General features: G+C 37.1%; 1 protein-coding gene across 7 annotated transcripts in view; it reads left to right on the forward strand.

Moving 5' to 3' along the window:
- gria2a (glutamate receptor, ionotropic, AMPA 2a) overlaps nucleotides 1–23961 on the forward strand; it is a 60081-nt gene extending 36120 nt beyond the window's left edge. Inside the window, exons 4-16 of one of the 7 annotated variants that reach the window (XR_007897752.1) lie at nucleotides 717–913; nucleotides 1067–1120; nucleotides 3848–4006; nucleotides 5649–5816; nucleotides 5923–6027; nucleotides 6627–6734; nucleotides 6827–7033; nucleotides 8852–9219; nucleotides 9703–9901; nucleotides 10985–11232; nucleotides 12933–13071; nucleotides 13493–13607; nucleotides 18500–18634. Coding sequence is in view for 5 of the 7 variants with exons in the window: in XM_051703171.1 (XP_051559131.1) it covers nucleotides 717–913; nucleotides 1067–1120; nucleotides 3848–4006; nucleotides 5649–5816; nucleotides 5923–6027; nucleotides 6627–6734; nucleotides 6827–7033; nucleotides 8852–9219; nucleotides 9703–9901; nucleotides 10985–11232; nucleotides 12933–13047; nucleotides 18500–18715; nucleotides 21920–22084 (2309 nt within the window). In the remaining 2 variants the exon portion in view is untranslated. Of the gene's footprint in view, nucleotides 1–716; nucleotides 914–1066; nucleotides 1121–3847; nucleotides 4007–5648; nucleotides 5817–5922; nucleotides 6028–6626; nucleotides 6735–6826; nucleotides 7034–8851; nucleotides 9220–9702; nucleotides 9902–10984; nucleotides 11233–12932; nucleotides 13072–13492; nucleotides 13608–18499; nucleotides 18750–21919 lie in introns of those variants that run through there. The other 6 variants (XR_007897753.1, XM_051703171.1, XM_051703168.1 and 3 more) reach the window with 6 other exon arrangements.
- The last annotated feature ends 3062 nt before the right edge of the window (nucleotides 23962–27023 follow it).

Genomic DNA, 27023 nt, shown 5'->3' on the forward strand with positions numbered 1-27023 from the left:
AAATCAAAGGAGCCTTTTACCCCATGGGGCCTTTAGCCCCGTTGTACCCCACTGTTATTATTACATTTACGTATGGGCCTGGAAGCACGATTAATTGCGTCAGTCGCACTTAATTAATGCTTTAAATCGACAACTCAAAAATGTATTAATAATTTGTTTGATAGGCGACCATGCATTAATAAATCGTAGGTTGTGTAAGCGTTGCAGGTGCATTATCTATCAATAAAACAGAAAAAAAAAATACTTTTTGCTGTTGTTAAATGTGTATTTGTTTTAGTTTGGCTTCTTTTGTATTTTGTTTTCTACTTTAATGTGTGACATTATATAACAAATCCTGAACTCGTATGTAGAAGCTTCTCAGGTACACTTGAAGGCAGCAAATGCTTCAAGTTGTCATGTGACCCCATCACTTTGCATGTGTGTGACATCCACTTATCATCTTGGAAATGAAAATGGTTATTTTGCATTTTTAGTTCAATTAAATGTTAAAATGTTTTCCCAGTCCAATCAAATAATGATTTTAAAAAGTTAGGTTAAAAAAGGGCAGGTTTTGGAGAAAGAGTGTGTGCATTTAGCAAAATGGCAGAAGCCAGATTGATGAAACTTTTTATGATGACATTGATGTAAAGCAGTCACATACATCTCTCTCTCTCTCTCTCTCTCTCTCTCTCTCTCTCTCTCTCTCTCTCTCTCTTTCTCTCTTTCCTTCTCTGTAGGCTTGTCTACTCTGCAGGCAGTGCTGGACACAGCAGCAGAGAGGAAGTGGCAGGTAACAGCCATTAACGTTGGGAACCTTAAGGATGAGTGGAAAGACGAGGCATATCGCTCCCTCTTTCAGGACCTCGAGAACAAGAAAGAGAGGAGAGTCATCCTAGACTGTGAACAGGATAAAGTCAAGGACATTATGGAACAGGTAAGTGGCATGCTAAAAACGTGCACACAATCACACACACTTATTACGGCACACATGAAAGGTCAAGAATGTATTTATGCTGTTCTGCATATTACCCGCCTTTTTAATTAAATTGCTCTAGTGAAAGACATTTGTTTCTTGCCTTCTCTCCAGGTCATTACAATTGGTCGACATGTGAAAGGATATCATTACATCATTGCTAATTTTGTAAGTTGTCATTGTATATTTTTATTGCTGTCCATTAAAAGGATAGTTCAACCTAAGAACTAAAATTGTCATCATTTATTCACCGTAGTGTCATGAAACCTAAACATGTATGATTTTCTTTGTTCTGTAGAACACAAAAGGGGATATTTTTACATGTTTTTCATACAACAAAAGCATATTGACCTGTTTTAGTGATGTCACTTTTTCCCTTCAGTTGCCATATTTGTGACCATCAGCGGGAGAAAACAATGGCGGTAAATGGAAAAACACTCATAAAATGATCTCAAGAAAAACAACAAAAAAATGCTTTTTATCCATGCAAAGTCCCAGGAAAGGTCTAAGATTAGCACAAATGTTGCCAAATTTGACTTTCGCTGACATTTAAATATACAGTTGAAGTCAGAAGTTTACATATACCTTAGCCAAATACATTTAAACTATACATTTAAAATACATTTTTTCAAAATTCCTGACATTGCACGTGGTCGCTATAATATGGTTCTCGCTCTCGGTGGGACACGTGGTGAGATGTGCGTGAATGTGAAATGTCAGAATAATAGTAGAGAGAATTATATATTTCAGCTTTTATTTCTTTCATCACATTCCCAGTGGGTCAGAAGTTTACATACACTTTGTTAGTATTTGGTAGCATTTCCTTTAAATTGTTTAACTTTGGTCAAACTTTTTGGGTAGCCTTCCACAAGCTTCTCACCATAAGTTGCTGGAATTTTGGCCCATTCCTCCAGACAGAACTGGTGTAACTGACTCAGGTTTGAAGGCCTCCTCACACACGCTTTTTCAGATCTGCCCACAGAATTTCTATCGAATTGGGGTCAGGGCTTTTTGATGGCCACTCCAATACCTTGACTTTGTTGTCCTTAAGCCATTTTGCCACAACTTTGGAGGTATGCTTGGGGTCATTGTCCATTTGGAAGACCCATTTGCGACCAAGCTTTAACTTCCTGGCTGATGTCTTAAGATGTTGCTTCAATATATCCACATAATTGTCTTTCCTCATGATGCCATCTGTTTTGTGAAATGCACTAGTCCCTCCTGCAGCAAATCACCTCCACAACATGATGCTGCCACCCCCATGCTTCACAGTTGGGATGGTGTTCTTCGGCTTGCAAACCTCACCCTTTTTCCTCCAAACATAACGATGGTCATTAGGCCAAAAAGTTCAATTTATGTTTCATCAGACCAGAGGACATTAAGTAAGATATTTGTCCCCATGTGCAGTTGAAAACTGTACTCTGGCTTTTTTAAGGCTGTTTTGGAGCAGTGGCTTCTTCCTTGCTGAGCAGCCTTTAAAGTTATGTCGATATAGGACTCGTTTTACTGTGGATATAGATACTTGTCTACCTGTTTCCTCCAGCATCTTTACAAGGCCCTTTGCTGTTGTTCTGGGATTGATTTGCACTTTTCACACCAAACTATGTTCATCTCTAGGAGACAGAATGTGTCTCCTTCCTGAGCAGTATGATGGCTGCGTGGTCCCATGGTGTTTATTCTTGCGTACTATTGTTTGTACAGATGAACGTGGTACCTTCAGGCATTTGGAAATTGCTCCCAAGGATGAACCAGACTTGTGGAGGTCCACATTTTTTTTTCTGAGGTCTTGGCTGATTTCTTTTGATTTTCCCATTTAAGGTAGACCTTAAAATACATTCACAGGTACACCTCCAATTGACTCCAGTTAGACTAGTTGCCTAAAGGATTTGCATCATTTTCTGGAATTTTCCAAGCTGCTTAAAGGCACAGATAACTTAGTGAATGTAAACTTCTGATCCACTGGAACTGTGATATAGTCAATTAAAAGTGAAACAATCTGTCTGTAAACCATTGTTGGAAAAATGACTCGTGTCATGCACAAAGTAGATATTCTAAACAATTAGCAAACTATAGTTTGCTAATATGAAATCTGTGGAGTGGTTAAAAAATGAGTTTTAATGACTTCAGCCTAAGTGTATGTAAACTTCTCAACTGTACACATTAAATATGTACTAAATATTCACATTATAGTGCTTTTTATTTATTACAATGTAAAACTTTATTGAAAGAAAATTTACATTTTGGCTCTGGTAATTAAACAGCAGAATCACCTTTTCAAGATTTATAAATAGAAAAAAACATTTGCTGGCTTATGCCGCATCCCACAGCACAGCACATTGAAGGTATATGGAATTTTAGTCACAAACATGGCAGCGCAGTCATACAGTGACATCACATGATTCATGAAACAGGTCAATAGTGGGGCTGTCAAGCTCCAAAATAGACAAAAAAGCACCATAAAAGTAGTCCATATGACTTGTGCACCATATTTCAAGTCTTCGCCATATGATAGCTTTGTTTGTTCGAAGGTTCAGACTTACATTTAAGTCATAATTTGTTGAAAATAAGTTGTTTTCCTAACCAGTCTTGACCGTGATAAGCGACAAGTGACAGGATATTTTGTTGATCACTTCGGTTCTATTTCTGTGGCATTTCACTGTGTAGCCCTGCCCACTGTGAAATCTCATTGGTCTAAAATCCCACTTCACATAACTGTACATTAAACAACAAATATGTTCTGATTTGCTGTTATGATTCTGCATCTGAAAGTACTTTTGCATTCAGAGTGGAGTGACAAATTGCTTGACGCTGGAAACTTGTCGCATCATGCCACAGTTACACTGTGTTATTTTGACATGAATCATATGTTATTATTAAAGGTGTGTGTTTTTGTAGGGCTTTGTGGATGGAGATTTGTCCAAGATTCAGTATGGAGGAGCGAATGTGTCTGGATTTCAGATTGTGGATTTTGACGATCCGCTTGTTGCTAAATTTGACCAGCGCTGGGAGGCACTGGAAGAGAAGGAGTACCCTGGAGCAGACAGCAGAATCAGAGTAAGAGAGTGAAAATATTTAAATTACTGATGCAATAAAAATGCAGCCAACAGAATTTTTGTTCATAATCGTCATACCTTTATTTGTTATGCTTGATCCGTCATTCACATATCTAATAATTATAAAAACCAGAAAGAAAATCTCCCTTTTTTACAAATCTTCTTCTCTCTTTATATCAACCTGTTCTCACTCCCAAGAGCCCTGCGCATCACTATATAGATTGCAAACGTTCCCCTCAGCGTCTGTTTGCTCATCGCTTTCAATGAGAAACCTTTAGTATCAGCAGACTGATGTGGAAGGCATCAATATTTTTATGATCATAAAGCTCGTTTCTCAAAATACCTTGATAATTTTGCTTTCTAAAATGTGTCCAAGTTTGTAATTTTTTGTTTATTTTAGGGCTTGGAAATTTTACCTGTTAATTTCTGCAATTAATAGTTGACTGTTTAAAAGAATTAACACAATTAATACAGTATCCATTTTGTTTTTTTTTTTTTTTTTTTTTACTTCCTGAAAATTCACTAATGTTTTTCTCAACTTCCTGTGGCTAAAATTGGCAAATATAGATTTCCAGTAGGTACACGCTCATCTCGACTGCGCATCCTAGCACAGAATCTGTGTGGAGCAGATTTACTGTATGGAGATTGGAGACTTTACCCGAAAGTGGTGATCCAGGTTTGGGAGAGATACAGGCAGGCTGCCTTATCTCTTTGCATTGCCCGAAAACACTCTCTCACTGTCATCTCAACCAGTGTCAGACGTGAAACTGCACAAGAGACTCGAACGGCAGCCAGAGAAAATAATAGTTTTGAGATTTTAAACTTTAGCAAAATATGTTTCAGCATTCAATCTGTATAGTGTCTAATAATGCATTGGTAATGTACACTTAAGTTTATCTTGCCAATAAAGCTTGATATAAATGGAATATGCCCGTTTTATTCTATTATTAACAAAGTCCTCATAAACATTTAAAAAAGTTTAAATAAATATTGACTAACCAATTTCTTGCAAGTTCTTTGAGACAAAGGATAAAGTTAATATATTTATGATTATATTTGAATGTTTGTTTTAATGTACCATGTACCATGATTAATCACAGAAAACTGTGCGATTAATTAGTTAATTAGCATTTCACAGCCTTAGATTATTTCTAAAGAAAACTGTATTTAATTTTGTGTATTTAATCAGATGTTCCTTTAGATGAAAAGTAGGAGATATGAAATTTTGGGGATATAATTTCATTTTGAACTCTACAACATTTATTAGTTCAAAGGGGTTAATGTTTAATCTGTTGTTTTCTGTAGAATTTCAAGTGGTGTTACTTTTGTGTTTTCTTTTAGTTTTTTGGATTTGGGCAACTAAAGAGAGCTGAGAGTCGCTTTTTGTTTCTATATAAACCTTTACATTTATTAATTTACCAGAAACTTTTTCTCAAAGTGACTTGCAAATGAGGAATATAACATAAGCGAATCCTAAGGAGACAATAATATGAGAAGTGGTGCAATACATAGTTTAAGAAAAGAAGTACAAGCAGAGAGGAAAGTGAGAGACAATGGTGAAAGAATTGATTAAGAATATATTCTCAATCCAGAAGAATGGTGGAATATAATTTTATGGTTTTCATATTTTCTCTACCTTGCAGTACACTTCTGCTCTCACATATGATGCTGTGCAAGTAATGACAGAGGCATTCCGCTTCCTGCATAAACAAAGAATTGATATCAGTCGACGTGGCAACAACGGAGACTGCTTGGCCAATCCTGCGGTGCCGTGGGCACAGGGGGTGGAGATTGAGCGTGCTCTCAAACAGGTCTGCTCTGCCAACACATTATGAATACTTGTTGACTGTGTGTGATAACTTTAGGGCATTTTACTGGTGTGTTTTGGCATGAATGTGTTTACATTTGTCTGCTCAGGTGCGTGTGGATGGATTGACAGGAAATATTCAGTTTGATCAGTATGGCAGGAGGGTGAATTACACAGTCAATGTGATGGAGCTGAAGAACAGTGGCCCTGTGAAGGTAACGCAGTCTGAAACTAAAACTCTGCAGTTTACATGAACTTGAGTACCCTAGCAACTACATTAACTACATAGTTTGGACTGTTGTACATTATTATATTATATTATATTATATTATATTATATTATATTATTAGTAAATCATTAAAACTAACTATAACACAAATGGAAATATGGGAATTATTTAGTGATAAAACAAATCAAATCAAAACTATCTTATATTTTATCTTTTTCAAAGTAGCCTTCCTTTGCCTAGATTACAGCTTTGCGCACTCTTGGTACTCTCTCAACCAACTTCATTAGGTGCCATCTCGGATGCTTTTTAAACCATATTGAAGGAGTTCCCATGTATGCATGTCCTACTCATCCATTAAAAATGTATATAAAAGTTAGCTTAGTAAAAAAATACATACTTCATACAGTACTTTAAACAAAAGCCTTTAGGTCAAACGTTTTTTAAAATTATAAGAAGCACATTTTCAGTCTAGTGTGCCCAAACTTTTGACCGGTAGTGTATGTTTTGGTGAACATTCCATCATTTGTGTTTTGTGTTCTATACAGAAGTGCAGTTTCTATGTCATGAATGTGTTCATTTCCTCAGATTGGTTACTGGAATGAGATGGACAAAATGGCGGTCACAAAATCTGATCTTTTCCCCAACGACACCATGGGAATGGAGAACAAAACGGTTGTTGTGACAACAATCCTGGTAAGAGATTTTATACCATATGTTTGAAAATGATCTACATTTGTATGTATGTGGTTATATTCCCATGCACTGTGCATGCATGTTTATTGTAGGAGGCACCGTATGTAATGCTGAAAAAGAATGCAGAGTTACTCACTGATAATGACCGTTATGAGGGCTACTGTGTGGACCTGGCCGCTGAGATTGCAAAGCATTGTATGTTTAAATATCAGCTGAGGATTGTGGCAGATGGAAAATATGGCGCACGAGATGCTGAGACCAAGATCTGGAATGGCATGGTTGGGGAACTTGTGTATGGGGTGAGAAGCAAAGCACACACACACACACACACACTCATACACACTCCCACAAGAGCGAACTATAGAGAAACACTTAACACCAACTCCAGGAAAGTCAAGGAAAAACACAGGAAACCCCTGCTGAAAAGACCAGCATAGTTTGTAACCAGCATGTATTTTAAAAGCTGGAATGCTGCATGTGATGATGGTGTGCTGGATTGTATCCACTAGGCTGCAACTGGCCTGCTCATATATGTAAATCAGCAAGAGCACATTAGTTGACCATTTTAACCAGCAAGAATCTGGTTCTTTACTAGCAGACTTGGAGCCAAGACCAGACCTTCAAAGACCAAGACCAATATCAGACCCCCTAAAACCCAGAGCAATACCAGACCCCCTAAACCCAGAGCAACACCAAACCTCCTAAAAGCCAGAGCAATACAAGACACCTTAAAATCCAGAGGAATACCAGATCTTCTAAAACCCAGACTATAACCAGACTCCCTGACACCCAGACCAATACCATACGCCCTAAAACCCAAAGCAATACCATACCCTGTAAAACCCAGAGCAATACCAGACCTCCTAAAACCAGAGCAATACCAGACCCCCTAAAAGCCAGAGGAATACTACACCCCCTAAAACCCAGAGCAGTACCAGACCCCATAAAACCCAGACCAATACCAGACCCTCTAAAACCAAGATCAATATCAGACCTCTTAAAAGCCATAGTAATACCAGACCTCCTAAATCCAGAGCAATACCAGACCCCCTAAAACCCAGAGCAATACCAGAACTCCTAAATCCAGAGCAATACAAGACCTCCTAAAAGCCAGAGCAATACCAGACCCCCTAAAACCCAGAGCAAAACAAGACTCCTAAAACCCAGAATAATACCAGACTACCTGAAACCCAGACCAATACCAGACCTCCTAAAAGACAAAGGAATACCAGACCCCCTAAACCCCAGAGCAATACAAGACCCCCTAAAACCCAGACCAATACCAGTCTCCCTGAAACCCAGACCAATACCAGACCTCCTAAAACCCAGATAAATACCAGACCTCCTAAAAGCCAGAGGAATTCCAGGCCCCCTAATACCAGACCCCCTAAAAACCAGAGCAATACCAAACCCCATAAAACCCAGACTAATACTAGACTCCCTTAAACACAGAGCAATACCAGACCCCTTAAAACCCAGACCAATATCAGACTCCCTAAAACCCAGACCAATACCAGATTCCCTAAAACCAAGACCAATACTAGACCAATATATTTGAATAAATTCGGCCTTTCATTAATTTGAAACACTATACCCGTTTTGTACAGTGCCAGAGTAGCTTTTCAGAGCCACAGAATTCTTGCAAATTCTCTATGATTGTGAATATACCGTGCCAACTTTAGTACTCTGGAAATCAGTCCATGGTCTTGGAAACTGGGTCACCTTTAAGTTCTGAGACCGAGACCGATTAATGAGACCCAGGCTCATAAGAAAGCTATGTTTACTGTATGAGGTTTCAGGACCAAGACCATAAGATCAAGACTGCAATTTTAATCACTGGCTTATCCAACATGGCCATTTTGGTCTACCAGCTTCACCAGAAAAATCATGTTGGCCAAATAGCTGGGCCATGCTGGTCCAACAGCTAGACCAACAGCAAACCAGCAAAACCCAGTCTGGACCAAAATGGAACTTTACGTTGGTCTATGCTAGTCTTTTCAGCAGGGCCTGAAACTACAAGATGTATTAAAAATATAACACAAACTTCACACTGACTAATATATTTGTGTGTCTATTTTTCTCTTTCACTTAATTCCTTCTCTTCTCACTGTTAACAGAAAGCAGACATAGCTGTAGCTCCTCTTACCATAACTCTGGTCAGAGAGGAGGTGATTGACTTCTCTAAACCTTTCATGAGTCTGGGAATATCCATTATGATCAAGAAACCACAGAAATCCAAACCAGGTGTCTTCTCCTTCCTGGACCCATTGGCCTACGAGATCTGGATGTGCATTGTATTCGCCTACATTGGAGTTAGTGTTGTGCTCTTCCTTGTTAGCCGCTTCAGTCCTTACGAGTGGCACACTGAGGAGTTTGAGGATGGGCAACTGGGACCTAGCGAATCTACGAACGAGTTTGGAATCTTTAATAGTCTCTGGTTTTCTCTGGGCGCTTTTATGCAGCAGGGATGCGATATTTCCCCAAGGTTGGTGCGTTTAGTGCTAGCTGGCTAGCGTGTGGGGTGTGCTTTCGGCTTTGTGCATCAACAGTTTTCCTACAATTGCCATGGTTTGTATATGTTCACACTCCTGCAGCTTTTGCTTCAAATAGATGTCCATGGAAATAATCTAGCTGCTCTTTAGTGTTCCATGGGGAAGGAGGGAGAGCTAACACAGGATTAGAAATGTTTGATTGAAGTTGTGGTTTAAACTTCAGTTGGACATTTCTTCTGTGAACATGTACTCATTTGGTTGGAAACAGTAAGGTGCACAAGGTTGCCATCTCCTTCTCTCTTGGAGTGGTACCGTGTTTCGGCTGCATATTCCCCATTCTCTCCAAAGTGAAAGGGTCTATAACATGACCATTGTGGTTCTTTCTTTCTTTCATTCGAGGTAGAGTTCATAACAAGATACTGTTTCCGTTGGTGTGAGCTTGTGTGTGTTTGGCTGACTGTGTTTGCTGTGTGTAGGTCTTTGTCTGGCCGTATAGTTGGTGGTGTATGGTGGTTTTTCACCCTCATCATCATCTCCTCCTACACGGCTAACCTGGCTGCTTTCCTCACTGTGGAGAGGATGGTGTCACCTATCGAAAGTGCTGAAGACCTGGCCAAACAGACCGAGATTGCCTATGGAACACTGGATGCAGGCTCCACCAAAGAGTTCTTTAGGGTGAGATACTGGAGCTGGGCATTGTGAGGCTTATGCTAGGGGACTTTTAGGGTTTATGCTAGTTGCAGGTTGTATTAGGAGGAGGGACATTCTCATTCTAGAAAATATTTGACTGGACAAAAATCTGTGTTGTTTAGATGAGTTGGGGAGACCAAGACCAATAGTTTATTTTAAATCAGGACAACAGAACTCAATACATATTTGTCTTATATCATTATTATGAGTTATGATTATGTAATAGATATGACTAATTATAATGTGAACGGATTGTCCATATTTTTAATTCAAGAGTGTAGTATAGCATTACAGGCTCGCTAATATCACCATTTCTGTTGTATTTTGCCAGATATTCCAATCAATTTCTTCTAATAATCCCAGATACAGTATATGATAATGTTTAATAATTCCTGCATAATTAATCAGCAAAGCTATACATTTTCTTATGGGTCAGTTACATGTGACAGCAGTGTGTAAATGCAGTAGACACACACATCTCTGCAATTTCTACTAATCCTCACTGAATAGGCCTATACAAGGTAAAAGACGTCATAATCTTTACCGGCACAGTCCGAAAAAGTCTAGTAAAGTGACTGATATGACCGGTTCGTTTAGGATTAAAATCACGGAGAAGCTCAGGTACTGTAATTACTACATTACCCCGCATCCCCATATAAAGCAGTCCCGTCCGATTTTACATTTTTAACACATATATCTGCATATAGTGAACATTTACGTGTACACTAGCATATAGATGGCCTCAAAGCTAACACATATAGACTAAAATCAACAAAACTCAAATTTTTATTTGATGGGGTCTTTAATATCAAATGTTCTGATTGCCTGTTATTGTGCTGTGTTGTGAAGCATTTTCGCTCTCAGTGTGGACAGACAAATTACTTGTCTCCTAGTTAGGACACAGTGGGGTGACAGTTTCGCCCCTTTTGCACGTTTGTATTTTAGTGCTTATTCACTAACCATCCACAGTCTAGTTTAAGCAGGTTTGCAAATAAATGCTGATTCTAAACCTCTGCTTTAGTTTTTCTCAATATCTTTGTCTCTGTCTTCTTGTTTCTCTTTACCCAGAGATCTAAGATTGCTCTTTTTGACAAGATGTGGCAGTACATGAAGAGTGCAGAGCCATCTGTGTTTGTTAAAAACACAGTGGAAGGTGTTTTGCGTGTCCGAAAGTCCAAAGGAAAATATGCTTACCTTCTGGAGTCCACTATGAATGAGTACATCGAGCAGCGCAAGCCCTGTGACACCATGAAGGTCGGAGGAAACCTTGACTCTAAAGGCTACGGCATCGCTACACCCAAGGGATCTGCTTTAAGGTGGGTGGAGTAGTATAACAATATGGCCCATGTTGTTATAGTATCCCACCTACCCTGATGTAGGCCGGGGGTCCCTCTTTAAAATGAGGTAAACTAGGTAAACCAGCATTGAGTGTAGGGACAGATGGTGACCAAGGCAACCTAGGCAAAAACAGCAGTATAGCAAGTTATTAAGGCAACTGCAGAGATAGTGAGGTCCTTAGACAGCCTTGCTGACAGCTGACAAGCAGGTTACTTAGCAACTAGGGCTGGGCGAGATAGCTTAAAAATAGCTATCTTTCAGCCTTTTGATGCAGTTCAATACATATCTCGATATTTAGAGCTCAAAATCCTCATTTGAATATCTTGATATTGCTTTAATTTTTTACTATTATTAATCAGAGGAACCAAACATGTGGATTCAAAATGTTAAATCTAAGAACACAGTGAAAATAATCAAGGAATTTTTTCCACACTTTTTCCCTACATAAACCCAAGGAAGAATGGGATTTAATCATTTGCATATATATGCACCAATTTAACAATATGTTGTAATAAAAGCAGTATTTACATAAATCTATTTTTACTAAGACATTTTAATATATGCAAAATGCCACACAGAGAATTCCATTAACATCTAAAAGCAGTATTTACATACATCAATTTTTACTAAAACATTTTAATACTGTATATGCAAAATGCCACACAATCTGAACATTCCAAAAAAACAGTTTTGCTACTGAAGTTTAAATCAGAAATATGTTACTATTGACTCTTAAACTCCAAGTTGCGAGACAAGGAAGGATCTTGAAACTAGTCTTATAAATCTTTAGAAAATGTAATGGCTAAATTAAAAGCGATTTAAAATCAATGCTATTTTCACAATGTTGTTTAATTGTATATTGCCAGCGAAATTATTGTTAATATTCAATATATTACCTAGCCGTACTAGCAACTTGCTCTCTTTGGCGAAGATGTGATATAATGTAGTCTGAAACAAATTGTCAATATCTTAAAGTTACCAGTAAGATGAATATAACCTCATACCCAAACTTTAAGCTTTGAGCTTTTTTTCAGATGTGTTATTTCAAATAGTCCACAAGCTCAGAGGATTACTCGTGTTTGCCATCAATATCTGTGTTATTAAATGCATGTCTGTTTTTAATGACTGAAGCAATGGCCTCTTGCAACCAGACTGTGTTGTTATGACAATAGCTATTTATTGATAATCACTAATCAATGCATGTGATTGGGCACTTGGTTTTTGAATGATCACCATAAGCATTACGAATGAATAAACTGAGGCTGAAACCACAGTACTGTAACATGATAATGAATGCAGTTGATGATGCACTGTTTGAACTTTGCATGCTGTCTCTTTTGATATTTCTAACCAGATTTGTCTGCCTCAATGGTTATATTGTTTTCTGCTAATTGATTTGAGGATCTGTATGTGTGCTTATATAATAATTTATATTATTGCTGATTATTGATCCTCCTCTGTTCTAGCCTCCTGCCTCAAGAGTTTGAGTTTAAAAAAAGAACTCTTACAGCTCGACCACCTTATAGTTTAATGGGTTGTTTAAAGTCATTTTGATTGGTTGATTGATGGATTGTCTAACCTAATGTTCCATTCATTCTATGCGACTTGTGGGGCGTAGCCCGCTGCAGCTCCGCCCCCCTCATACTGTCTGACAAATATGTTTTATCATTTGTTTAAGAAACGCGGTAAACCTTGCAGTGCTAAAACTGAACGAGCAGGGGCTTCTGGATAAATTGAAAAACAAATGGTGGTACGACAAAGGAGAGTGCGGCAGCGGAGGCGGGGAGTCAAAGGTCAGACCCGTGCTCGGGACTTGGGTAAAAAATTATATGAAAACATGTACATGAGCAGAAAGCATTAGCAGTGGTCCCAAGGAACAAGCCGAGTCTCCTACAAACTGAATATATCCATCAGTTCCCTTCAGTAATCCACTGTAAGAGCTTTCTGCTCTAGCATGAAACCGATATTTCTCTAGACTATATAAAAACATACTGTATTCCCAGAGGTGCAAGGCTTGTAGGCGGCCACTGTCTCTGCTTCCTGCTCACGGCGATGGGGTCTGTGCACATCTGGCACGGCAAAGCCGCGTTTGCCGACTGCCAAATGGAGCGCAGACTGCCGATCGCCACCACGCTCAGGGCTGAATCATTACCAGCGCTGTAAGCAAGTGCAAATGTTACTGACAATAACATAAAATAACATTGATAATGTTATTTATGTTATTTCCCATACGCGAAGAACGCCAGTAAACCTTGCAGTTTTGAAACTCAGTGAGCAAGGCATCTTAGACAAGCTGAAAAACAAATGGTGGTACGATAAGGGAGAATGTGGAGCCAAGGACTCTGGAAGTAAGGTCAGTCACTGCAGGGAGTGTGTGTGTGTGCGTGTCTGATCCATCTCTGGTAGGGATAGAATGTGCTCGTTGGTGTGTGTGTGTGTGTGCGTGTGTGTGTGTGTTTGTTTGTGTGCATGAAAACACTGTCCCTGTTTGGGTTATCCAAACCCAAGCATCAGCACACTCTGTGTGTCTTTGACCCTGATTACACCTAATATTAACATCTTGTGCAATTAGATCACAAGTGATCAGAGCTAAATACAGATGGACAGGGGGTCCAACAATGTTCTGAAATGACTACTTAAACCACATTTGGAGGTAGTCAGAAATGTGACTACATCACATTTGTAGTTTAAACACTAATTCGACCAGATAACAGGGAAGAACTCCCTGTTTGCCTGTCAATCAACCATAATGCTATAATCAGGGTTTTACATTTTGCAGGTTATGTTTTGGCTTTAAAAGATACAATGCTGTTTTAGTGCCACTTAAGCCAAGTGTACACTGCACAACTTGCTGTCAGCGTCCTGCGACTCACAGTCTGGTTTTTCGTCATGCTGATGCGAACACGTCAGGACTGTAGTATATCAACTGCACGACCGTTCGACCCTGAATGAGACCATGTGTAGACTTGGTATTAAGATGAGTTTTGGCTGATCCGATCACAAATGTATAAGCCATCACCGTTACACCTGGTCATCTCTGTTGACCACTTGTGTTCGGATTTCGAGGAGAGAGTCTTTGATTTCAAAAGGACAAACATAAGGACATACAGACATTACGTCTTTGTTTTACTGAATGATAATAAAGCGCAAAAAAGTAAAAGACGAGAAAGTAAACCGCTAAAAACTGCCGCACAGTTTCTCTTATTATTCCCAAAAATGACGTTTAAAGCTTCTGCGTTATTTTAGTGCAGACCTGTAACTGAGCTTCTAGTGTGCATGCTGCGCATATCTGTGTTCCTATTGTACATGTTAATGCATTCGCTTTTTTAAAATATATTTATTCCCTTGAAATCCACACGGAACCGGCAAAAAAACGGCTGTTACAGCTGCTCTTATGAATAATGCTTAAACATCTTGTGACATATGGAATTAAAGGACCTATGCTGCTTGAACCCCATTAATCGCTGCTTGCAGCTATATTTGTTATTATTATTATTATTTAGAATAATATTATTATTCTGCTCTAAAACTGATTGTGCAGACCAAACCGTAAAGCCTAGACACTTGAAACTTTCAGGGATGGTAGTACTCCGGCTGGCTAGCCATATGCATGGAATTGGCCCATGGGTGGTGCTATAGTGAACAAAACAGTTTATTTGCATATTTTGGGCCATAACACCTAAACTGTATGTCCGAGACTCAAGTGCCTTATATCATTGGAATCCTTGGCTCAAGTCGATCATGGCTATCTCCGATTTCATTTCCATCATGAAAAGTTTTTCCCAATTTGCGATTTTTCATAAAACCTACTTTTCGAACTTGTCCTAGACCATTTTTTTGGTTTTCAAACCGTTTTCAAATGACGCTTCAATGAAGTACAACGAAGTTGACCATGATTGCACCAAAATGGACTTGTGGCTGTAACTTCGCAATGCTTTAGCGTATTGACATGAAACTTGGTATATTGCATCACAGGCATGACCTGAGGGTACCTACACAGTTTTGGCACAGCACCACCTAGTGGTCAAGAGATATGAAAAAATTGCTATTTTGCTTACGAGCTATATGAATAAGGCTTTTACATCTTGTGACGTGGAATTAAAGGACCCCGTTAATCGATGCTTACAACTATATTGTTCTTATTATTTTTGTCTCCTTCTACCCAATACCTTGCTCTTCTCTTTTAACAAACAGAAAGAACGGCTCGCTCCCATTTTACACGTATTTGCGCTAATTTGCAAAGGAAAAAATATAATAAAAACAGCTGAAAATAATAAAGACAGCGGGTAGGGAGATGTGGATGATTTTTTATTTTATTTTCTATTTATTTTTTGTCTCCTGCTACCCAAATCTTGCTCTCCTCTTTCAACAAACATGAAAGAATGGCTCGTGCCCATTTTGCTATTTGCAAATGGAAACATTTAAGAAAAACAGATTAAAACAATAAAGACAGAGGGTATAGGGAGATGTGGGTGAAGATTAATTTTATTATACTCTAATTATTTTAATAATTTTTTGTCTTCAGCTTCCTAATACTTTGCCCTCCTCTTGCGCTCTCTCTATATTTCATTGGCCGTGGCTCATTGTCATCTCTCGCTCGTCGGGACAGTGCGCACACATGATGACAAGACGTCTAGATATCAGGCAGTTTTCTGAAAACAATCGTAGCGTGTGGGACTCGTCTCTGCCTGTCGCAGTAGTGCACACACATCAAGACCTTTCGTCGTGGTATCTGAGACTTCTCGTCGCAGACCAGTCGCCGACTCAAAACATCAAAGAGCTTGAGTTGTGTAGTGTCCACTAGGCATTAGTGTCATGGGGAGGTGGAGGGATGCTGAAAGAATTGTCACCAGTGCCGCCTATAAATTTCAGCAATCTGAAATGCCAACTAGTGCTCGACTCTAGGGGTACATAAAAATATCGATTTTCCGATGCGACGCAATCTTCATTTGAATGATCTCGATATCAATTCTTAAATTCCAGGTTTACTCTATGCGCAACCCTCCACTACAATGAGAGGAAATCATCTGCATTTGCAACCAAATTTTGTGCTATGCGACTAAAATTTATATATTTGGCAAGTGGCTGGTAAATGTTTACATTTCACTCGCCAGTAATTGTGTAGTATAGTGGTGGAGTATTCAGCAGTGAGATCCTTTCAGTGCGTGTTGAGAGTAAAACTTGTTTTGTGTAATGAGTGTCCAAAGACGAGATCCACGCGACCCATTTGTCATTGAATAATGTCTCTTTTAATACCCTTTTTGTTCTCTATAATCAGTTGTTGATAATTTGTTTTTTTTTAAATAAACATTTTATTCTAATCATGCATGGCACAGATAAGATAAAGCAATTTGAGTCCTCTCTCATTAACATGCGTTCATCTACAGACCCTCTTTACAGAAATGCCAGTTTTGTTAAAGAGACAGTACCGGTTTTGTTCATTTTTAAAAAGCCAAAATGTGACCAAAATGATGAAAAACTAATAATATAAAAATTTTTAAATGTATATTTTCGTATTTTCCCTGTATAATTAACAGCATTAGCAGGGAGAGAATCTCTTTCATATTTAAGTAAAAGGGACATTACAACTGAAATATACCCATATGAATCAATATCGAATCGAATCAAAATTGGAAGCGAATCGAGAGCTTTTTAATCAGAAACGAATCAAATCAGGAAATCTGTATCAATACCCAGCACTACTCGACTTGAAGGGTATTGATGGTTACATCTGCATCTACATCTGGTCCACTTTGATGTTACTTTCTTTACAATTTTTTTCCCAATAATATTATGACTTCAATCTCGTTATGCTGCAAATTTATTTTCATAACATTCAGAATTTATTATCAAAACAATGGTACTATAATCTCATAATGTTATAACTTTATTCTCATAATACTACAACTTTAATCTCATAAAATTGCCTATTTTTTAATTATTCTCAAAACATTATGCCTTTATTTACGTAATGTTTTTGACTTTTATTCTGGAAATATTTTATTTCTTTAAAAAACTTTACATTTAAATTTTTTTTTAAATGGCATTAAAATGCTGTCAGAAAAAAAGAAAACAACCATATGAACTGAAAATATTGGAAAAGCCCATACATATACGTACTGTACATGCAAAATACTTCAGCATATCAACATTCAGTGACACAGATCATCCATAGTTAACTTCAATTACTGACAATTCTGCTCGAAACATCATGTTTGTGATTAGATTCAAATTCAAGCATGTGTGGCAGAAGCGGTGCGCAGTTTTTATTTTTTACATTTTGCTGTCAACATGCACTGACTTAGTAAGTGATGTATGAAGTCACTAAATCAAAATCCGGTCACAGGAGATGCATTTGAGATTAACAGTAAATGTAAATTTTAAATAGTGATCTGTCTCGGCTGACCACTTGTGACTGGCTCACTCAAAATGGATGTTAATACCAGGTGTAAACAGGGCCTTTGTGTAGCCGAGAGAGTGTTAGAGCTAGAGAAAGGGAGAGGATGTGCAAAAAGTAAATACAGACATACATTTGATATGTGTGTGTGTGTGTGTGTGTGTGTGTCAGAGCAAGTCCCCTACATAGATTTACCACCGCATGAATCAGAGCCTGACCTGTGTATACAATCAGTGATGCCTATAGAACCAGGGATGTGATATAAACATACAGTAATGCATGCAAGAGACACATAGCAAATACATAAACATCTTTTATTTTCACACAAGTGCATTTCAATCACACACAAACACACATACTATACCTGTTTAGGCTCAGAATATCCTTGTGCTCCTTTTCTGTATTTATGTGTGCTTTATTGACAGCTTGTCCTGTTCTTTTTTATTTATTTTTGATCTCTCTTACGCTCTCTCTCTCGCACACTGCTATCTCTTTTTCTCTCTCACTCTCTTTCCCATACGGCCTCTCCTTGTCCTTCACCAATGCTGTAAATGTTGTTCTGTATATCTGCCTTTTACTTCAGCTGTCTTTAATTGCAATTCTGTAGGTGGTGTCTCTTTCCTTTATTATGTGCACGCACTACATCATACCTCGTCCTCACTGTTGTATTTTCTTAGCCTAGTCTGTGTACTATATGTGATTTACTGATACACTTACACTCAGTATACGCACAATTTCACGCAGTTACATTTTCTGTTAAATTAAAATACACTCATAATCAGTAGTATTGATGTATTGTCATCCTTTCTTTCCCTTATTTTTGACCTTTGACCTTCAACCTCTTGCAGGAGAAGACTAGTGCTCTCAGCCTGAGTAACGTTGCGGGCGTATTCTACATCCTGGTGGGCGGTCTTGGGTTGGCTATGATGGTCGCTCTGGTGGAGTTTTGCTACAAGTCTCGTGCGGAGGCCAAGCGCATGAAGGTTGCCAAGACTCAGGCTCTAAATCCCTCCTCTTCCTCGCAGAATTCTCAGAATTTTGCTACTTATAAGGAAGGGTACAACGTTTATGGGCTGGAGAGTGTTAAGATCTAGTGGGGTAGGAACGGCAGTTACCCCCTCTATTCACTATTTTTTTGTTTTCTGTCATTTCTTATCGTATGCCAAATGCTTCATCGCCACTGCATGATTCTTCAGGCATCACACTGACATGCATTTGTCAAAGATTTAAAGAGGTCATATCATAATATTAGTCATTTTATTTTTACTTGAAATGTCCACTGATAAGGTTTTGTTTGAGGTCTTAATTTAGTATTTCATGGCCATTTTTCACCCTCTCTTTGACCCTTAGAATTAAGCCATTTTTTGCTTCTTTGCCTTTAAGACATTTATGTATTATTGATGTACTTCATGTGAAATGAGAAGCAATGCTTGCTCACAGGTTTGTTGTTGGGTCCAATATAGTCAACCTTGTCTCATAGAATCATGTTACTATACATACAGTATATTTTTGAAAAATGATTTTTATGTTCCTCATTGTACGTATCGTGGCAGTTTCCTGGTGAAACAACAACAATGACTTTTATTACCTTTCACACAAATCATGAGTAAACGGCAGATTATCAGTTAAACACTTTATTTTTACCCTGTTCCTCACACAATGCTATATTATGACAACAGAACACGTTTACTATGACACATTGCATTTTAACGCTTGCATTACATAACCAACTTAATTTACAAGCTTGTTTAAGTACAGTCAAATTGCACGGTAGCTGAACTTATGAAATGTTGAACTTACGATGCAAAGGACTAGGGTACAAGTCCTGAAGAGCATGTGAGTCGACACGTGAGCCGAAAGTGCCAAAGAAGCACCACAAAATAACGCTTTAATAATGTTTAAAATAACAAAATTGGAAATTTCACCTCGGAACTGCCACAATATGTGTAATGAACCAATATAATTTTTTTTTAATGTAGCCACAGTCATGTCATTTTCATGAGATGAGGCTAAATATATTTGGTGCTGCCCCATCCTTAAAAGCCTCTGTTACATTGTGACAGGTTCACAATACAAAAATGGAAATGTGCCACTCAAACAGAAATACAGAAATCATACAGAAATTAAGTTACATTTTGATAACGCTGGGATCCTATGAAAGCATAATAGAGCAGCAAGTGGTACACACAAGGAACAGCACAGCATTTTATGGACTTTCCCCAAATCTTACTCTTATCGGCAGCATTTCCCAAAAGCATCGCAAGCTTAAGTTTATCATAGAGACTATTGGTGCCAACGCAGCCATCGTTAGTTATATGCCAACTGGAATAGCATCTTCTTTTGGTGTTTAGAAATAAAGGTATCTATTCTACGCCCTGTGTATGGGCGGACTAAGTTACTGAACACGGAATAGCTATTGTTAGCTATTTTTTAAAGAATCTTTGCCGCTTAGTTTCAATAGATGATCTTTTTGGACTGAGGAGAACATTTTTAGTTCTGATGCTTACTGTATTGTCACATTGAATATCAAACTATTTCAAAAGGCCAAGGAATGATTTCCGATTATGATATGACTCCTTTAAAAGCAATTTGTGACATGACAGTTTTGGTCTGATCAATAAGATTAAAGTAAAGAAATGATGTAAAAATGGACAAAGGATAAGTAGAGGGAGGGTAAAATGTACTGATGAAAAAGGTGTTGGATCAACAGAAAACATGGATGGTTCATAGATTAATAAATTTATTTTAGTTATTTTCGTTTAGCTGGTGTAATTTCATTCTTCATTAACGTTCAATTTTTCGTTTGTTTATCATTATTGACGCTTGTGGTTGTTTGTGAATTGGCTTCACCGCTTGCTTTTGATATAAAGCTCCGCCATTTTACTCAGTGAAAAACCCATTAGCTGTCAATCATTCTCCACCCCATCTGCTCTTCATGAAACATTTACAATTATGTAATATATTTATAAAATATACAGTGGGCCTAAAAAGTATTTGGATACATAAGTTACAATTTAAGACATGCCTGAATGTCACTGCATTACATACAAAATATCGAACCAGGTGGCATCTGCAAACAAATAATGCTAGAGCTTTTCTCAGAACTAACTTCAATTTTCTGAGCCAATTTTGCAATAACTTTTAACCATTTGGTCCTACGTTCATTTTTAGTGTATCAAGTCAGTTTCCCTCATGTTCATACAGGTGCTCTAGCAGAGTAATCACTGGTGTAATTCATCACATTAACTATGGATATGTTTTCCATGAAATATTTCTTGTCTTGATTTTTACAGTATATATATATATATATATATATATATATCTTTTATCATTTAAAACAAACTTCCTTTTGTGAAATGTTTTGCTAGGAAAATGTTGCTGCCAGATTTTATTAGGGCTGTCGACTTAACACGTTAATTTAGTGCAATTAATTATATGAAAAATAACAGGTTAAATAAAATAATGTAAAAAATCTACCCCCGACCTGTATGTAAATTCCGTAATAAGGAATGTTTCTACTATCGGAGCAATTCAAGCATGATATACCACCTTGATGCAATAGGGAACAGTCAGCACTTCAGCTGTACAGTTAAACCAATGAGCTGGCAGCTCAGTCTTGCCTTAACGCTTAACAGCTGGACTGAAATGGGATCTCGAGACGGTTTTTCAAAGTTTCAAAATATGTTTAACTTGGTACATCGTCCTAACACAGCGCTTAGGACTAGAGACGCTTAAAACTAGTGAGACACGATGCAACCAAAGGCACTTTTTGTATTGTGTAAATGCTTTACTTGTCTGTTGCCACAATATGTATATATGATGTAATTTATTTGAATTGTATGTTTTAAAATATGAATTATATATTGTATATTTATAATTATTGAAATCAGTATATTTTAAATTACTTTATTCTTTCGCAGTAAATATTGATATGTGTTCATTGATTTGATTAATTAATCGGCACATAATGTAATGAATTCTATTAAAAAAAAAATATCGATTGACAGCCCTAATTTTATTTTATTTTTGTATAAATGCCAATTGGTTTGCTATTTTGTTATATAATACAGAGACATTCATAACATTTGACTTAAGTGTTCAAATACTTTTTGGGGTCACTGTATATCTGTATTTCAGATATAGATCACACGCTGCATAACATTAATGAACATTTCTGTGTTTTCTTTTTCTCTGTGTGTATGTGTGCATTTGGGCATTATTTGCTGTGTATTTCTATATTGTTTGTATGGGTGTGTGTTTGGAAACAGGTGACGTTCACAGATGCTATGCGCAGTAAGGCCAGGTTGTCTATAACGGGCAGTACAGGGGAGAACGGGCGAGTGCTGACTCCAGACTTCTCTAAAGCCGTCCATGCTGTGCCGTACCTGAGACCTGGCATGGCAATGCCTCTGAGTGTGAGCGAACTGTCCTGAGTGCCTTACACACACACACTCACATACACACACACTGTTGCAAGCATGCTTTACCCCCACTTTCATACATATCCATAAATGTATACATATTCTGACACATCTACACACACTAACACAATATATTTACATATAAATGCTTAATTACACCATATACAATGAATCACAAATACCATCTACGCACAGGATGTCAGATCTTACTGTATATGTAAATATTCATGCAAAGACACTCTTTAACAGATTTTTCTGTTCAGTGTATTTGTATTTTTAACATCGTTGATGTATACAATCAACATTTGAATACACAAAAACATGATGACAGGCATGCACATAAAAAAGATATACAGGCACATTGCTATGTGTACATACGCAGACAAAATTCACAAAACTTGTGTGGCACACTGCTACCCTACCTGTATAAAGTTCCATGTTGTATACATGTTACTTTTTTCATTTGGAAGGTCACATGCTCACATATGCACACAATATAACCTCCTTTCTCCCATATATTCACAGACACATACACAAGCAAAGAAACACACTTGCCCCATGTCTTCAGTTTTCATTTACTTTTTTTTTTTTACTTTGTAAGTTATGCCATTGAATACTTGATTCTCAACAACTCAAGCACACTTGAAACATCTGCATCAATTGTGATTTTGTTTACTTGATCAACATGATGATATACTGTATATATAAAGAGTTTGACTAGAATCATTTCTTATTATATGAGCTATGTCTAAAAAAAATTATGTATATAATTATACTTTTGTTCATTTGATGTTAATGTTACAATGAAAATGCTTGACTTAAAGAAAAAAGAAATGATTTGAGTAGTTTTGTTTTTTCTCACTGGTTTGATTAGTTGAAAACGTGATGTGGATTTATTTATTTTAGTATTGTTCTGATACTGTTTTTCTGGCCTATGGACGATGCAAGCAGTAGTTTTATATCTCTTTACTTAAAAAAAAAAAAAAAAACTTTAAAGAATATTTTACCTTCTGCATTACACATTTCATATGGTATATTAGAAGTGTTTATTGAGATATTGATTAAAATGGATCTGTATGTGAATATGTTAACTTGATAATATATTATGATACCCCAGAATGCCAAATATTGATGTGTGCCAAAAATAGGTCAAGGCATTTCAGATGCATTTGTTAATATTTTGTATCTGTAGGGGAAATGTAAAGACTGAAAATCAACACCCTATACTCAAGGGTTTGTTATTTATCTTTTGGTCTTTTCTTTTTAATATCAAACACATTGTATTTTAAATGAGGTGCACTACGATATGCAGTTTAACTGTGAAACGCATGACGACCTTTAGTTATCCATGTTTTTATAAAAGCAATGATTAAGATGAGTATATCACTAATATAAGTTGACTAGAACTTTAATTTATGTAGTCCAGTTATGATCTGAAGACTTAGAGATGGAGACGATTGCAGATAGATATATTGATAATTATATTGATAAAGTATATGCCAATCACCCTTTTCTATGCCATTCTGTGCAACTGAAATATTGTTCAATAGTTTTATATGTATTGTACATGTAAATAGAAAACATTCATGTGTATAACTTAAATCTTGGATGATACACCAATATACACACAGATGCACACAAGAGGATTGCTCATATTGTGCATTTGGGAGTATGTTTGGGAACATACTCTAGTTTTCTGTGCAAAACCTGAGCGTAGTGCCAAGCTGTCTCTCACACACAGACACACAAATAGACTCGTCATCACTAGCATAATTTCAGTTGGAGAGGCTGCAATGGAATGAAATGGAGGACATTTTTTCTAAATGGAATGTGGACTGATTGCTTTATTTTTTGGAATCTTTTGGAATAAACAGAGACTGAGAATCCTCTGATCATCTTCTGGTTTCCTCTGTCATGGGAAGAAGAACAAGGGTGGGGGGATGAGAAGCATGTCAGTTGTGTGCATCCACACAAACACATTTACACTAAAATAGACATCATTCTTTCTGTAGTTGAAATGGCACTTTCTATAAAATGGGTACAAGGCAGGGTCTGAAATTTTCGCCATCCTCAGGAGGTCAAACTAAATATTACATTATAGTTGTTTGCATTTGTGCAACCCTTTTACCCAAATTGTTGGAACATGCCTAAATATAGTTTAAACCCCTGATTTGTGTGATTTTCTAGCAATATACATCATAATCAAATTAACCAAAATTTTCAAATTAAATCAACAAAACTATGCTAGAATTAATTAAGTTGGGGGTAAATAGTTTGGGACCAAATGTTGGTTTGTAGTTTATGATAAAATTAAATTTCCCATAAATGCAAGAAACATATTTGTTTGGTCATTTTTTTTGCTTAAAATAACTTTGAGAACAGGATTGAAGGCTGTACTAATACAGTCAACAGTACAATTGATGTCAAAATTGAGAAAATTTTATGAGATTATTTACTTGTCTTTCTGTCATGCTCTAGAACGGGTCTAAATGATGCTACTTAGATGTCAAATTAGATACAATTAGGAATGTTACTTTTTTGTAATGGAAGAAATCATGCAGTTGCAGGGTTGCATGCAAAATGTGGAACAAAGAGAAGTTTTTGGATCTTAAAGGTAGTTAGTAATTAAAAATAGTTTTAAAGACAATAATTGAATATAAATATACTAAATAATGATATAGCCTAAGTATTATTAAATATAAATAATGTCAAAATTATGACATTGCATGATTTTAATTGTTGGATACAGTCCAAAATGTCAGGACCTCTGACATGGAACAGGCCAAATTCACCATTTGAAGTGAGGGGATATAGACATTTGATGTGTTTAAAACTAGTTACTTTTCATGCTAGGTTAATTTTATGTAAGGTAACAGGTTGTTTACTGTAAGTTCTCACAACAAAAACATGGGATTTGTGCCTGTAATTGGAGTAAAGGGACATAAAAGTGTACCGTATTCATGGAAAATGCAAAATACAGTACACCTACAGAAACACATAGCGGTTTTCTCTGCCATTTGAGTTGGGCGCTGACAGAGCTCAGAGCTGATGAAAGGGGCTTGTTGATATTTTTTCAACGTAAAATTCAAGCAACTCGCATGGTAACACAGGAACAGATGTGGCCCTTGTCCGTCTGTTCTGGGGACATATTAATGCTTCCATGGGCTCATAAACAAGCAATGGTACTTTACTCATGTGTGTCTGATTGTATGATGTGTGGCCTTTAATATATATATGTTTGCCTTCTTATAAGTGAAGGACCAGTGCCTGTTGTTCAGGTAATGCCATGTTTTTTGTCCTGGGACACACACTCACCCACACAAACATAATCTCTTTTCAGGCGAGGCTCAAAGGCAAACAGACTCACATAGCAGCTGCAGCTCAGCAGTTGAGTTTCCTCTTGCTGTGCCTAGTTCCTAATCAGCATCATCAGCCAATAAGAAATCTGTATTATCATATAGCCAAAAATAGTAGAGTCTATTATTGTATTCAATTAATGCTCAGCAACTGATCAATTAGCGAAATATATTGTGGTATCAGTTTTTAATGATAGCTAGTCGGGTGAAAGGTGGAAAATATTCTAGGGGCCCACAGTTCCAGGGGGGCCCCACAACAAATTCTAAACTGTATTTTTTAATAGGAAAGGGGCCCCAAAATACCTTGCAAAGGTTCTGATGGTGGCATTCAAGGCTGCACATTTTTGACGTGCTTTCAGTTGATAACACTTAATACATCTGGAAACTGATCTAAAAAAGTTGAGTTATTGATTTTAGTTTGTTATTAAACATTCAACAATAAGATAAATAATACATAGACTTAATAAAGTTTAATTTTAAGAGTAAAATCTAAGAAAGTTTACAAAGCCTTCAATTTCTTTCTCCAAAAACACACATTGGTCTTGTTAACCATCTATAAACAATGTGTCTTGAGTGTAATTTGAAGTTAAAGTTTTCATTAATTTCACAATGGACAGTCTGGGTTTTGTCATTAAAGTGACTTTGATTCACAAACTGTGTAAAACAACCTGTTTAATAAAAAATGTCTCTGTCCTGACTATTTAAGGCAATTTGACACACCATAAGTCAAACAGAAACCAATATGCGGAAACCTGTTACCTGCTAATTTTACAATTGTTTGACATTTCAATATAGTTGTCCATAGACTGATCATCAACCGTGTTCAAGTTCTTCCATAATCAGCAATGGTTATTATCAAAACACAATGCTTTAGGTCAAAGACTGTGTCCGAAAGTAAAAGTTTACCTCATTTTTGAAAAGGTGTGTGACTTTCGTGGAACAAAAAAAAGAGTTATTTATAGCAGTATGTCCTAACTGCTCATTTCCATAAATTGATGTAGAGACCATGGCTGTCAAATAAGATTTTCTGTGAATAGTAGGTCCAGTCTGTTCCTCACACAAAGCTTCATAGGATCTCAGAAGACTTGAAATATAGTGAATGAGTTGAATGACTACTTTTAAGATGCTTACATGGTGCTTTTTGTCTTTTTTGGAGCTGACATCCCCTTGTCCCCATCTACTTGCACTGTTTGTAAGGGAGCAGCAAGAACATGCTCCAGAATTTCTCCTTTTGTGTTCCATGGAAGAGAGTCATAAAGGTTTGGAATGACATGAAGGTGGGTAAGGCTGAGTTAATGCAGGCAGAAATTGTATTTTTAGTTTAACTATTCATTTACAATAAAAAAAAAAGGTTGTCTTATCAGGCAGTATCAAGGCAAGTTTGAGTCCACTTATTACATTACTGCATGAACAAAGTATGTGCTGAAACTCAAATGTATTTTTCACAGTAACATCAAAACTGTCCCACCGTCCTCCTGACTCAGTAAAAAAAAAATTCATTAATCATCGTATTTAAAAGCATACATGTGGCTCATCACCCTGACACATACCAAACATGTTTCCTACAATCATGTGATCATGCCAGTCAGCTGACA

The sequence above is a fragment of the Myxocyprinus asiaticus genome, chromosome 7, assembly GCF_019703515.2.
Source record: "Myxocyprinus asiaticus isolate MX2 ecotype Aquarium Trade chromosome 7, UBuf_Myxa_2, whole genome shotgun sequence".
In the NCBI taxonomy this organism is placed as follows: Eukaryota; Metazoa; Chordata; class Actinopteri; order Cypriniformes; family Catostomidae; genus Myxocyprinus; species Myxocyprinus asiaticus.